Source organism: Corythoichthys intestinalis, chromosome 8 (genome assembly GCF_030265065.1).
Source record: "Corythoichthys intestinalis isolate RoL2023-P3 chromosome 8, ASM3026506v1, whole genome shotgun sequence".
In the NCBI taxonomy this organism is placed as follows: Eukaryota; Metazoa; Chordata; class Actinopteri; order Syngnathiformes; family Syngnathidae; genus Corythoichthys; species Corythoichthys intestinalis.
The window spans coordinates 54,692,469-54,708,712 of NC_080402.1; the positions used below are offsets into that span (position 1 = coordinate 54,692,469).

The window sequence follows — 16,244 nt, forward strand, 5'->3', positions numbered from 1 at the left end:
CTTTTAGAATTGTGCGAAATTTCTGATTCTTAGATTATTCGCGATTCCAAGTCCAAGTACGCTGTCATTGTCAGGAGGACACGTCCGCGGAGGAGTGCTGTTTAAATAGAGCGTGGTTAATTGGAATCCTGATGTTAAGCAAGATCTAACTCTGACACGACCAGGTTTGGCGTGTGGCGTGTGTTGCCATGGCAACACTTCTCGGTTCCAACATATCCACCTTTCGTAGTCTCGCATAGCCGCGAACTTACGTCGCACGTGCTAAAGTTACTCTCGAAGTTACCCTGCTAAGCCAGAAAACCGGCTTCGTAGTATAGGCCACTGTTCATTCACTCAATTTTGTTAATTGATGAAAATAAACTATTAACACTTCAATTTTTGAAAGCATTCTTAGTTTACAGCATTTATTCACACCTGCCTAAAACTTTTGCACAGTACTGTATGTCCATGCCATTGACACCCATGTACATCTATGCCATTTACAGCCATGCATGTCCTTGCCATGTAGGTCCATGCCATTGATGGCCATAAATGTCGATTTTAGTGATGCCACTGTACTTGAAGCATATGTAAGTTGATGCCATTGACGGCCATATACGTCAAAACAGCAACAGGAAGTGACCCTGAAATGCCCCCAAATCAATAGGAAGTGACCCTGAAATGTCCCCAAAACAACATGAAGTGACTTGATAACAACAGCAAGTAACCTAAAATCAGCAGGACGTGACCCCAAGGGGTTTGCCTGCGGAATTAAAGCTACCATTGCAATTTCTCCAGAAATTGCATTTTCTATTTATTATTGAGATTTGTATTTATAATGTATTTGTTTTGCTATGTGTAATTGCTATTTGTAATTGTACCTTTAGTATTTATGAAGGCTAATCGAATAATAATGTATTCTTATGGGAAAATCCCGCTCGACATGCGACCATTTGGAGTAACAAATCAGGTCCTGGAACAAATTAAATTTGTATGTAGAGGTACCTCTTTATTTAAGAGCAGAAACTGGCATCAATGTGTTTCACTAAATTGTAAGAAACAACCTAGAGGTAATGGAACATACAGTACATACAGAAATGGCACATTAACGCCATTCTGAACATCTAAACAGAAAAAAAAAACAGGGTGTCACTGGACTAAACGAAAGCAATCGTGGACAGTGGATGGATTTATATGATATTCAGTGATGAATAGCGACGGTGATGATTTGTGAGATTTATGAAGAAAACTGAGGAAAATATGAACAATTCAACAGGCATTCATTAAAAAAAAAAAAAAAAAAAAGAATTTGGCAAAAAAACAAACAAAACAAAAAATAATAATAATGCTTGACCTTGACAACTGCGCCAGTCAAGTCAGATTCATCTACAGCCCTGAATCATTTTATTTATTTATTTATTTATTTATTTATTTATTTATTTTTTAAATCCCAAAGGGCTTCACAGACAAATACCTACCAACAAACACACAGTACCAACTAGTTCTTAGTTCTTTCGTTCTTAGTTCTTTATTTAACTTTACATTGATGTTCAGGCATAATTAATTTTCCATAGTGTTATTTGCCATGTTTCTGTAAATGTTTTAAAAATAATAATAATATTTGACTCAAACAGCACGTAATCGTCACAAAGGATTTAGTTCAACTAATTAACTGAATCCAAAACACACGCAAAGCACGATGGGGCAGAAGGAAAAACACAAAAAGAAGCAATTAGTTTCCTTTTAAAGGAGGCTTGGTGAGGAAGACCTGTATCCCATGACAATACTGCACACATTGATACTCCAAAGATTACACGAGGTAACCTGTTTTGTTGAGTCAAAATGGAACCAGATATCTCGCAGTGATCTTGGACTGGACTCACACGGCATATTAAAGGAAGCTTTATGTAAAGGAACAATGATTAATGCAATATGGGAATTTTTGTGAGAAAGAAAACCCTGCTGCCCAACACACATACAGTGCACATGCAGAGATTCTGCTTACACACCTACGTGCCTCATTAAATTAGAGCCATGCTGTGCCAGTCTGTTGCCCATAACACCTCCTGTTGAGGACAGGAGCAATGGGTCATGGGAGAATGTTGTCTAATCGACAGGATGCTGTGTGCATGGATGTGTGAGTCTGTGTGGTTTTATGACTGGTTAAGTTTATTCCTCGTGGTGCTAACAATTACACAGTGTTGGACTTTAACACAGCCTCTTTAGGAATATTGGAAAGGAACACAAATCAGTAGAGCATAGCTTAAAACATACAGTAAGCCAGAAGTCAATTTGGAAGCCACCTAAACATAGTAGTCGATCCAGAAAAGTAACAAATGGCTCCTACCAGAAAATAATTCAAGACTTGTAGTGGCATTGCACTGTGAACTGTCTTTTTATTGTTGATGTTACAAGATTACAAGATTGGATCGTTAATTTATATGAACAATGCCTGCCTTGACTGTGTCCAATAACAAGGTTGTAAACATATTGAGACGCCAAAGTAATGTCACGTCACAAACCTTTTTGAAAATTGGAGAATGTATAGATGTTTTGTGTCCTCTTCATTTTCAGTGAGGTGTCTCTCCTTGCAAGATGTTGCTAAAATAGTTACTCAATGAAATAAAGTTGCATGAAAAAGTATCTGACTTTTTGTCTGGACTTTGACTTGGTCATTCCAGAATGTGTATTTTGTTCTTCTGAAACCATTCAGAAGTTGATTTACTTTTGTGTTTTGGCAGCATCCATCCTCTTTTTAACTTCAACTGTCTGACAGACAGCCTCAGGTTTTCCTGCAAAACATCCTGATAAACCTTTAAATTCATTCTTCCATTAAAGATTGCAAGTTGTCCAGGCCCTGAGGCAGCAAAACAGCCCAGAATCATTATGTTCCCTCCACCATGCTTCACGGTGGGGATGAGGTGTTGATGTTTGTGAGCTGTTCCATTTTTCCTCCACACATTACGTTGTGTGTTATTTCCAAACAATTCAACTTTGGTCTTATCAGTCCACAAAATATTTTGCCAAAACGTCTGTGGAGTGTCCAAGTGCATTTTTGCAAACATTAAACGAGCAACAATGTATTTTTTCAGACAGCAGTGGCTTCCTCTGTGGAGTGCTCCCGTGAGCCCCATTCTTCGCCATAGTTTTACACATGGTTGATGTGTGCATAGAGATATTGGACTGTTTTTAGCGGACACTCTAGGGTTCTTTTTTACCTCTCTGAGTATTGTGCGCTTAACTCTTGGCGTCATCTTTGGTGGACAGCCACGCTTTGGAACCGAACCACTTTTTCGGTGAGGTCTTTTGTGTTTATTTGTTATTGGATCTTTTTTGTTCGCCACTGTAAATAAGAGCGCCAAAGCAGTAGGGGTAAGCTGCCATTTCTGTTCAACCAGTTTTCTCCTCTTTTGTTTAGTGTAAGAAGCTAGGGTAGTGGCTTTTCTTTCCTTCGTTTCCTTTTCACGATCAGGGTTTAGTTAGTGGGTGGGGTTGGTATTTTGGCCTGGGCTTACCCTGAAGCCAGCTTCGTTCGTATTTTGTATATCCTGTTCATTGCGAGTTTGATTATTGTAAATAAATTGTGTCCACTGTACATGTGTGGCTTGTTTTATGTTACCTCCTTAGCTATGGAAGTAGATTTGTGTCTTTATTATTCAATCCAAAAAAAAGTTGCTTCAATCAAATAAAAAGTTGCTTCAATCAAAATATATATTTTCAATCGAAGAAAACGTCGCTTCGAACAAAAAAAAATGTGTTTGAATGCAAAAATAAATTTGAAACTCAAAAATATATATTTGAAAACTATTTTTCTTTGATTGAATTAAATTTTTTTGAATAAAGTCAAGTTTTTTTTGATTGAAACTCCATTTTTGATTGAAGTCATGTAATTTTGCGTTTGGACCACATTTTGGCTAGGACATTTGTGTCTTTATTATTCAATCAAAAAATAAATTGCTTCAAACAGAAAAATATATATTTTCAAAAGAAAAATCACTTCAATCAAAATTTTTAAAAAAAATCAATCGTAGAAAAAAAGGTTTGAATGTGAAAAAATATTTGAGACTCAGAAATTCGCATTTGAACACTTTATTTTTCATTCAAACTGTTTTCTTTGATTGAAGCAATCCTTTTTGTCTTTGAGCCATATTAGGGGTAGGACATTTGTGTCAAAATCATTCAATCGCAATAAAAGTTGCTTTAATCAAAAAACTATTTTTAATCAAAGAAAAAAATCATTTGCAAAAACTTTTTTTTTTGTACATATATTTTTTATTTGAAATATATATATTTTTTTATTGAAGTGTCACTTTTTTTAAAAAGCAAAAAGTTTTAAACTTTTTTTTCTCAAAGTGGAAAAAGTTTTGAACACACTTTTTTTTTTATTTTTTGAAGTAGAAAAAGTTTTGAAGGCACTTTTTTTCGACTGAATCATTTTGACACAAAGATTCAACTTCAACGCTAGTTCCGGTTTGTTTGAGTGGCAGGTGACTACGCCAATGACATAAAAGTATGAAGCAAGCATAATGGCCACCAGGGCTCCATCCAGCCATCGGATTCTAAGCCGAATATAGGGCACCGGTAAGGGCGTGTGACGTCGGCATTTCACCGGAGTACCCGCAACGGTACGGTGCCCTGTCGCGGCACACTGGTCGGACCCCAATATCACCCCCCAGGCGCGGAGGCCGGCTGTCGAGCGGACGGCCTGCGAATGACACGCCACTCATTCAAAGCTGAAGCGATGGGACTGCCGGCGTGGACGCCGAGTAAGCGAGTGGACTACTGGCGACTCGCCGGTAGTCCACTCGCTTACTGGGCAGGCTAGTGTCGGGCCACTCGCCGACCACTCCCGTACCGGTGCTTCACGGACACTCCGGTTGGAACCAATTGCCAACCGTCACGTCAGGGCAGCGGGTGAAGTTCGCCGTGTTAAATCACATTAAGCAGCAGGGCACCGTACTCCGGTGAAATTCCGATGTCACACCCCCGTACCGGTGCCCTATATTCGGCTTAAACTCCAGCAGACTCCGATGGCTGGATGGAGCCCTGGTGGCCATTATGCTTGCTTCATACTTTTATGTCATTGGCGTAGCCACCTGCCACTCAAACACACCGGAACTAGTGTTGAAGTTGAATCTTTTGGCACGTTTACATGGAGCCAAATATTCCAATTACAATCGGAATATTTGTTCAAACCGAATAAATGTGTTCCATATAAACACCTCATTCAGAATGAACAGGCCCAAACCGAATGGAATTTCATTCCGATTAACAGGGGTGGAATATTCCTTTTCCCAAACCGATTAGAAGTAAAATTATATCATGCAAACAGGGAAGCGGAATGGTGTCTGGTTGCGTTCTTTCTGCGCATGCTCCGTACTGACGTGGTGACGTCACTCGGTGACGTAAGTAACGTCACTTGCAACATGGCTTCCAAGCACACGCATAGCGCACCCACACAACTTTGTAAATGAACGGCGTATCATTCTGAAGTTTTGTTTCCACTCGAAAAGTTAAATAAGCAGCTGATCTGACGATCGATCTCCATGTTTTGCAACGTGACGCTTTGTTTTGATTAATCTGCGCGTGTCAGACGGCAGTTGTCAAACGTCCTTTCGGAATAAAGGCAGTCACATGTAAACTCTGGATCGGAATAGATGAAGTGACATATAAACAGCTGATGTGAAATTTCCATTCGGAATGATTTGAATCGGTATGAATAAAAGTCAGCATGTAAACGTGGCTTTTGTGTCAAAATGATTCAATCGAAAAAAAGTGCCTTCAAAACTTTTTCCACTTCAAAAAAAAAAGTGTGTTCAAAACTTTTTCCACTTTGAAAAAAAAAAGAGTTTAAAACTTTTTGCTTTTCAAAAAAAGTGACACTTCAATAAAATATATATATGCATATATATTTCAAATAAAAAAATATATTTTCAAAAAAAAAATAAAAAATGTTTTTGCAAATGATTTTTTTTCCTTGATTAAAAATAGTTTTTTGATTAAAGCAACTTTTTTTGCGATTGAATGATTTTGACACAAATGTCCTACCCCTAATATGGCTCAAACACAAAAAGGATTGCTTCAATCAAAGAAAACAGTTTGAATGAAAAATAAAGTGTTCAAATGCGAATTTCTGAGTCTCAAATATTTGTTCACATTCAAACCTTTTTTTCTACGATTGATTTTTTTAAAAATTTTGATTGAAGTGATTTTTCTTTTGAAAATATATATTTTTTTGTTTGAAGCAATTTATTTTTTGATTGAATAATAAAGACACAAATGTCCTAGCCAAAATGTGGTCCAAACGCAAAATTACATGACTTCAATCAAAAATGGTGGTTCAATCAAAAAAAAACTTGACTTTAATCAAAAAAATAAAATTCAATCAAAGAAAAATAAGTTTTCAAATATTTTTTTTTGAGTTTCAAATTTATTTTTGCATTCAAACACATTTTATTTGATTGAAGTGACGTTTTCTTCGATTGAAAATATATATTTTGATTGAAGCAACTTTTTATTTGATCGAAGCAACTTTTTTTTTTATTGAATAATAAAGACACAAATCTACCTCCATACTTAGCGAGCCGTCTGTCGGACGTAACAATAAACATCCAGACTTGATGAGATGCTTTAGTATCTTTTCCCACCTTTATACAAATCAACAATCCTTGATTGCAGGTCTTCAGACAGCTCTTTTGACCGAGCCATGATGCACATCAGACAATGCTTCTCATCAAGACAAGTCTTACCAGGTGTGTGTTTTATAGTGGGCAGGGCAGCTTTAAAACACTCATCAGTGATTGGGCACAAACCTGACTTGAATTGTTTGGTAAAAATTGGTTTCAATTGCTCTTTAAGTCTCCTTAGGCAGAGTGTTCACTTACTTACATTTCCCCCTTCTGTCATTGTTTGCATGCTATCTTTATTAAAAAAGGAAAACCTATAAATGTTTGGGTGGTTTTAGTTAAAGCAAACACTGTTTTTACATCTGTGTGATTTTGACAAAAATCAGAACACATTTTATGGTGTTTTTATGCAGAAATGTGAGAAATTCCAAAAGGTTTACATACTTTTTCATACCATTGTAACATGGCTATCAGCAAGGTTCCTCTAGCAAAAGAAGTATATAGGCAACCTTAAATTGCAGTCTTCTGACTTTCAATCCCAGGAAGTAAATTAAAGTGTATTTAATGTTTTCAGTATTTAAATCTTTTTAGTAAAATAGGCTTAATAATATAGTAACATCTAATGTCGAATGGTGATTGATCTGGGTGCGACTTCTGTGCTCATGCTTGACTCATCGTCTGCCGCTCGCTCACATGAGCTCCCTGCGTCCCTGAGTCGTCATGACTACCCCACCTCTTGACGTAATTAGTGCTCACTGGCACTTGCATGGCCCAGTAAGGAGTTGGTGCCTGCTAAGCATCCATTTTCAGCCCCTAGAGCCAGTGTTTGCTTGGTCGAAATGGAAATGACCAGCACCTAAACAAAAGTATCGTCATAAGAACAACCTCCGTGGAAAAGGCATGTGTTTATCTGCTCTAACAATCAAAAATGTTCCCATCCCATTCTAATGTGTAAGTAAAACCATCACTAATTTACTGTAGGCTTACAGTATGATCAAATTGCGATATAATGGCAATACATTAGCTCAAATAAATTAAACTCTAAAAATTCAACTGTCAGTATTTGGCTCCGAATTATTCATTTTTTTAAATTATTATTTTTTTAAATTATTTTTTTGATGACAGCTCTGCATGTAATGCAAAAGCAACCATCTATGTTATTCTTTTTTTTTTTTCAATGGTGTTTCTTCGGAGCGTCGCACAACCTGAACAATTTGGCCCATTGAGACCGTTCGAATACCGAAATGACCAGACTTCTCGTCCGACGAAGGGGATTCTTTGAATGACGCCCAAAAAAATTACCGTTCACTCAAAATGCAGGCTTTTTGAAAAACTTTTTTTTCAAAATGTATCTAGTCCACCAATTTTTATTTAATTCACATGAATCACATATCAAAAATTCAGAAAAAGTTGGATACAGAATTTTCCAGAAACCTATGCTTCCCCCAAAATTTGCCGAAAACATTCCCATTCGTTTCTAATGGCCAACATTTTCCCTTCATTTTCTATGGCAGAAAAACATGGATGGTTGTGATTTTTGACCAAAAACCATTAAGTTACACCCTATTGACATTCAACTGGCGCCCAAGTAAACCGAATGCCAAGCCATGCGCATCCATGCCATTGACAGCCATGCATGTCTTTGCCAATGACGGTCAAGTATGTCAATGCCATCGGCAGACATGTATGTTGATTCAAAATATCAACAGGAAATGACCTGATATCAACAGGAAGTTACCCTGAAAAGTTCCCAAATCAACAAAAAGTGATCTGATATAAACGGGAAGTGACCTGAAATCAGCAGGACGTGACCCCAAGGGGTTTACCTCGAAAGCAAAGCTTCCGTCGCAATTTCTCCAAAAATTGCATTTTCTAGTTGAGAATATATTTTCATGGAAGCCAGTACCAGCTCTGACAGGGTCACAGCAATAACCTTTCAAAAAGACTGTCGGGTGCTCCATGTCATGAAACACCAGCGTACATGATTCAAAGAAGGTGCACAAATTACTAAATAGGCACAAACAGATCATAGTTGCTGATTGATTCATAACTGTATTGGATTGCAAAGAATACAACATTATATTATTCACTGTCCAATTGCTAATTATTACCTCCTTTTTTTTTTTTTTTTTAACACACGACCATTAAATCCTGTAACAAAAATTAATGTGCGGATTATTTTCGATGACCAGTTTCAAATGATTAATCCTGCACAGCAAAATCGTCAATGATAAAGTGAGAATCAGGAGAAAAAACACTTACATTATGATTATAGGCGCTGATACTATTGTGAAAACCAACTATAAATTACAACTAAAGAAAAAAAGGGGGGGTGGGGGACATCACAAACATAACGAGACATGAGACAAGAGACATAATGGACGACAAGACAATGCCAAGTTTTAAAAAAATGTAAAACTAAGGTTTAAAATGTACTTCCAGTGGTGAGGTGAAAAATATGGCTTATTAAGAAAAATTGAATCCACTCGTTACACTCGTGGGATAAAAGTTAATTTAGAAAAGCCCGCTGGCATCGTCAATCTGCCATCTATTGAAATGCCACCGACAGTCCCAGTTCACACAAGATTCTGAAATATCATTGCAGAATGCACAATGTCTATATCTCAATAACAAACAAACATAAAAAAAACAAAAAAAAAACAAGGATAAGTACTACTACTGCGTGCCCAAACCTATTAAACCAGAATGTTATTTGATCATGGAACATATGACATTTACAAGGACTATTTACCATGGGAAGAATTTTGGCAAATCCAAGACAAAACATAAATACCAATCCTGATATTTGTCAAACTGTACAGTATTGCTCTGGGAACCATATACTTTGTATATTTTTTCAGCTGACCAATGGAGGTACACTTTAATTTGTGATTCTGTGAGCAACTTGGAAGTGAGTGTGTTGTGAGTGCTGATGAGGTCTTACCTATGCAGTAACAGAGCAGGATAGAGAGCAGCACAGAAAGTCCTACTGCACTGAGGGCTGTACATCTGAAAGGGAAAAATATTGTATTAGAAATAAGAAGTGTACATCTTTTGTTTGACGTTTATTTTTTTAAAGTAATTTCCAATATATATATATATATACACACATATGTTTTGGGGGGGTAGTTAGAAGTCTACAGTGTTTGTTTTTAGCACCCCTTTTGGGTTTTTTTTAGTCTTATGGGTGAAAATACTTATTAGATTTAGTCATATTTTAGTCATTTCAAAATGTGTACGTCCTCATCTAGCTTTAATTGACGAAATCTCCTACAAATTTTGTCTAGTTTTAGTTGACAGTTATTCAAAATGTTTTCGTCTGTAAAAGTCAAACCTTTTAGTCCAAAAATAAATAAAGGTTTACAGCAATTTTGAATTAACATTGGCAGATGAGCACATATTGTAGCGTCTACAAGGACAACGCCAACTTACATCAGTAAGAAAGAAAAAAAACAGTACATCATTTTCAATTAAACCCTCCTGGAAGCCACAAACTGTATGTTGAAAAAAATGTTTTCCGAGTATTTACCACTGGGAAGTCTGGCATATGTTTTCCCTATTCTTAATCTAGCCTGAAGTTGCAAGCAATCAGTATTCCCCAGTAATTGCTCATTTAGCAAACTAAACACTTGAAGTGGGCTATTAGCGAAATGCCATTTCACCAACTGGCTCTCCTCAAGACGTACTGATCAGAAAAGCCAAGTGGCTCTGCTTTAGACTGGCTAGTGTTTTAAGAGGACACTGGCCATTCTGATGCTAATACTAATGTGAATGCTACACTAGCTCTATGAGTTACATTCCTAGCTTTAGACAACTCTTAGAGTAAAGAGGCGCAACACATCTCACATGAATGGCACGACCCAAACACTGCCACGATGCAAGTTGACGTACTCTACGTACAGTGTGAAAATGTCACGCGTTGTGAACATATGACAGCATATGACATATGAAGCTGTCGTATTTTTGTCTAGTTGTCGTCTCGTCAGACAAGAACTGGCATTTGTTTCGTTATGTTCTCGTCTCCCAAGCCATGTTTTTAGCTCATCATAATGACGGCATTGTCATGAAAAAATTGTTCGTGGGCGAAATATATTCGTTAGTGTCATTGTTGACGAAAAACCCACTGGTACTCTGTTTAAATGCACTCAGAAAATAAAAACAAAAAAGATGGAACAGGGAGAGCTTCATTCAACTCTTTTTGTACTCACGGCATGTCATCCTTTTCCACGTCAGCCAATCTCCTCCTCCCTCAAAAGCTAACATGCTAACTAAAGCCCGAGTTTTGCTTCTGCGTTGCGGTGACAGCGAAGCGACTACAGCGTCAATGAGAATTTGATAGTTCTGTGGCAAGGGAAATTGTTACTCTGTAATTCACCGCCAAGCCACTAGAGGGGTGTGGCGTTGTGTTTGTATGGTTTTGGGGGACTCTTGTCAACTTCCTTTAGTTTTCTTCCTGTTACACAATGCCAACGGAAAAAAAAAAAAATGCTAACGGAGATGGAACTCTTGAATGTGGATCTTCAACTCATCAACATTGAGCAACAAATGTTGATCATACAAATGTTGAGACGTAGGCGATGTAGAAGATGGTTTCGGAGGTGGTCTCTCCGACTGTTGATGCCCCACATAGACTTCCAGCCTCGGGTGGAAGCCAGCAACCTGTGGCGGCTAGCTTCAAATTGGCATCTAGCACTGTGTCCACCGTTTTGTCTGAGGTTTGCAAAGAATTGTGGACATGCCTTAAGCCAGATTTTTTTGCCGTGTCCTATAACAAGCCAATGGGAAGCCATAGCAGATTTCTGGCAGCTATGGAACTTTCCAAACTGCATTGGAAGCCTCGATGCTAAACACGTTATCGTAAAAGCACCGAGGCACTCACAATCAGTGATGATTTATTATGTGTGTGAACTGTCTTGTTGAAAATTAAACCTTAAAACAACTGTGTTTTATTCGTCATATACTTGAAGTGTGACTTGTAAATAAGTCACAGACTTACAGCAAAAATATCTACACAATGAATGATGAACTGCACCAACGAAAAATACGACATAAAGTGATAAAAAGCTGGCAGTTTTTGGCCGACTGGGTCACCGCTTCGGGTGGCTATTCGTTGTCTCGTCTCGGTGGTTCTTCCATTTTTGTATGCAATCGCTGACCTTGCCATTTGGCAATCTTTATAATGTCTTAACGAGACAGTGTATAAGTTGTCGCACTTGCTCTCCGATCATACTCCCGTCGACTTGGTCCATTTTTGAGTGACCGGAAATAACAGTCTAAGCAGACCAATCACAGTCCATTTGCACCACGTCACCATGCGCTGACGCCGCACAAGTCAAAATTTTCTTGAAGTGCACAACAGGCTACGGCGGAGGGTCGTAAATCTTGTCTGCCTTGACTGCGCAGGTCTGCTGCAGAACAAGGTCGGCCCAGCCTATACGCAGACTATGCAGCTGCTTAGGGCCCCTAACCACTAGGGGGCCCCCAATCTGGCAACCTCATTTCCTACGTTTTTAATAGAGCATTGTGAATAATGTGGCGCACATTGCCATTAACCTATTCCAACATCAATTTTCTGGTCATTACAATCTGGCAACCTGGGGAGTGACGTTGAACCTGCTTTGCGATGATTGGTGCTCAAAGTTGCTTGGAAAATAGATGCACGAATATGTCGAAGAGAATTTATCCTTCTGGAGCAGCGAAACAAAAAATCTGATTAATATGCAAAATATTGAAATATGGGTTGGATTGCATGTATGGGTTTCACAGTACACTGTGATGAAATGGTGAGCCAAAAATATGGGCCCCTTGGCATTATTTTGCTTAGGGCCCCCAAATGGCCTGGGCCGGCCCTGCTGCAGAAGCATAACTTGGCCTTAAGATGTCTTCCGCCACCACATCTATCCATCTACCGTATTTGTTTGGCAGTTGCCTGCCAAAACCCTTACATTTATCTGGGCTTGGGACCAACCTACAGTTGAAAATGGCATGTGCCTCTGTTGGGTGGCAATACTTTTATTGGCACTCCTTTTTCCCAGCCAAATTTCATGTGCATGGTGATCTTTTTTTTTCCTCTCACTTGCAGAAATACATTTTAGTCAGTGTTCCTTTAGATCAGGGGGTGCAAACCAGTCTTCAAGGGTCACAGTGGGTCCAGGTCATTGTTCCAAACAATCCAGTAAAGACAGTTTAACCAATGAAGTTTCTACAGAAACAAGAAGCACCTGACTGCAAAAACTGATTGCACTTTTACGACACCAGATTGGTGCAAATTAGAATGTGCTTCAAACCAGACAGCGCTCCAGGCTTCCCTGTTTATGAAAACATGGTAAGATTTGTTTTCTTATCTTGTCAAAAGAGAATATGCAACGTTGCCTTAGCATTTAATGGTATGTACTGAGTGATCATCACACACATTACATTTAACTTGTAGCGTTAGCATAGCATTCAGGTTCGCATTAGCATATACATTAGTGTGGCAAGTGTGTCCTTAAATTCTCAAACATACAGTTCATGGCATCGAAGAGGTATAATTAATTTCAAAATAATGTACCTCATAATGTATTTTCAGGTTGAGCGTGTATTATCATCATGAAATTGGCATTGTGCTTGTAGATGCTATATTATGTGCTTGTCTGTCAATGTTCATTCGGAATTGTTGGAAACCTTTATTCATTTATTTATGGACGAACATGTTTGAATTTTACATTTTCGTCGAGAACCTAGACAAAAGACGAACACATTTTGAAATGACTAAAATATGATTACCGTAAGACTAATAAGTATTTTCGTACAAAAGACTAAGACAAAAATGAAAAGGGCCGGTAATACAACACTGTTTGAAATCTCTGCGTGGCATAGTTGGAGGGATATTAAAAAAATGAAAATTGAAAATTGGGTAACACTTTACAATAAGGGTTCCTTAATTAACATTAGTTAATGCATTTTTAGACAATAAATGTTTAAGTAACATGACAATAATTAATTTAATCCCTTATCTAACATTAATTAATATATTAATTAACATGAGTTAATGCATTAAGTTAATGCATTAGTAATGCATTTTAAGACAATAACTAATGTTTGAGTAACATTAAAAATAGTAAAATTAAAAAATATATAGGCCTATATAGGGTTATGCTTTAGGGTTTGTTAATTTAAGCATTTATAATTTCTTAGTTAAGGGACACATGTGCTACACTTTACAATAAGGCTCCAAAAATCATTCAGTAATGGTTAATAAAGAGTTGTTGTTTTTTTGCCCTACTTCAGCATTTATAATTTCTTAGTTAAGGGACATATGTGCTACACTTTGCAATAAGGGTCCAAAACATTGCTTAACATTAATTCATATATACATTAGTGCTTTAATAAATAGTTATTAAGTTATACTGGTACTAGTGAGTGATTATGTTCCTTTAAAATGAGAAACATTACTCTGTGAGTCCTTGGGTGCTGCTAACCTAACCTTAAGTATGGTATTATTTCACAAGAACGTACACCATAAGTATTACTTAACGTTAATTAACCATTACTGAATGTTTTTTGGACCCTTATTGTTAGGTGTAGCACATGTGCCCCTTGACTAAGAAATTACAAATGCTTAAGTTCCACCCTTAACCTTTATTAACCATTACTGAATGCTTTTTGGATCCTGATTGTAAAGTGTAGCACATGTGTCCCTTGACTAAGAAATTATAAATGCTTAAGTTAACAAACCCTAATCCTAAACCCTAACCCTGTATAGGCCTATACATATTTTTAATTTTACCAAACCATTAATTACTGTCTGGTTATGCATTAACTAATGATTTAACTCATGTTAATTAATATATTAATAAATGTAGATACTTTAACATTAGTTATTGTCTAAAAATGCATTACTTAATGTTAATTAACGGACCCTTATTGTAAAGTGTTACCGAAAATTGTTTTGGAAAAGTCAACCCACACTTGACCAATGTGCCTTAATGCCACTGCTGCACCTGTACTTTAATCTACTGTCGATTTTGCACTGATAAATTCTGTATCATAAAATGGATGACATCATTTGCTGTTTTGTGGCATTTTAGGATTTTGTCAATTTGCCTGCTGTTTACGTGCCCTCCAAGCAAGTATAATTTGGGCCCTCTTCAGCTCATTTTAATTATAGGTCAATTTAATGAATTTGTCCTTTCAATTTAGTAGTAGTTGTCTTAGATTATCATCATTATTGTTTATCATGTATTCCTTTTTCAACCATTTGAGCTTGGCAACAGTGTATTTCATTTGCTTATCGTTCTCTTTTTCTGTGGTATCGCTGTGCAATTAGTCTCTGAGAACTGCTCTGGCAGCGTCCCATAAGATGGATGTAATGTCACTGATATCATTACAAAACTGCTAACTTCTGAGTTCTTCCCCTACATACTTATTTAAGAAACAGACACTTATTTGAAAGATTAGTATTGAGTTCCCAGTCTCTTTTCCTTTAGTATCCACATGTTGTCGAATATATTCCAGTGTGATCACAGACATATCAAACTCTCACATTACAGTCAAATACCATGTGTCTATCACAGTTAAACCTAAAAATATTGTCCAGCCTTGGAAATTTTGAGTGCGCGTTACAAACCCAAACCAAACAAAAAAAACAAAAGATGGGTGAACTACAATTACAAGTTCAGTTCTTGTACAGCTTTGAGTTTTCAAATTGTAAGAAGACTTCTTTGTTTCAGACGAGCCCTGTACAATGCATACTCATGTCAAACTCAATCCAACCGTAACGAGTAACGCCACTTATTAAAAGGGGAAGAGCAAGCAAGGCTTCACAGGAAAAGGGTCAAAATGAGGCAAACATCAGTGGAAATCCAGCTGGTCCATTTTCTTTTGGCAAAAACTAGTAGTTAAAAACAGGTGGTTCCAAATTACATTGCGCCAAAGCACTGAAAGTCCTTCAATCTTTCCAGGAGGGTCTTCATCCTTATCACGGTGTCTGGTTGTCTCATTCTTCTCTTTATCGTGGAGGTCAGGGAGTCAGCGTCAATCACCCTTCTCTCTTTAAAAATATGTGGCAACATCCATACTGTAGAGAACTGGGCAAGAGATGAGGTACGCGCAGAGCTGCACCAAGGTGAAGTGTCTGGAAGCAATGTTCTTTTCCTTCATCACTTTCCTGACTGGTGCATAAGTGTTCATCTGTGCCAGGGTGTTGGTGGTGTGGAAAACACACTTCCCTCGCAGCTAATACCCTTTTTGTTCCATGCTGAATGTGGCACAAGTTCTTTGGTCTTCAATTCAAGGAAACAACCTACCTCCGGTGTTAAAACATACTGTAGCTATGCGCATGCGCAGTAGTTTCTGCTATGCACTTGTGGGTCATGGTGTGTATTAATAAATTTATGCATTCACACTTACAGTATTGTCATTGTACCATTATTGTTTATAGCCATATGATGATTGTCATTGGTATTAGGTTTACGTTATATTTAACCTCCGTGAAGTTGGCCCCCCATCAGATGCAAGTTTAAAGATAAATTATGTCATTTGTTTGCGCTAGGTTTGTGCTGAAAACATTTTTTTGTGCTGCTATTGTTTTTGAGATATTAACAATTCTTTTATTGGTCAATCTGAGGTCAACCAGCCCTCTGTTTTGACTGGCTAAAA

At 37.6% G+C, this 16,244-nt stretch overlaps 1 protein-coding gene across 10 annotated transcripts in view; it reads right to left on the reverse strand.

The window, feature by feature from the left end:
• Positions 1-16,244, reverse strand: part of tenm3 (teneurin transmembrane protein 3) — a 451,194-nt gene that overhangs the window by 170,843 nt on the left and 264,107 nt on the right. For all 10 annotated transcript variants that reach the window (XM_057842847.1, XM_057842853.1, XM_057842852.1 and 7 more), the window contains one exon: positions 9,550-9,614. In XM_057842847.1, coding sequence (XP_057698830.1) covers positions 9,550-9,614 — 65 coding nt within the window. The remainder of the gene's footprint in view (positions 1-9,549; positions 9,615-16,244) is intronic.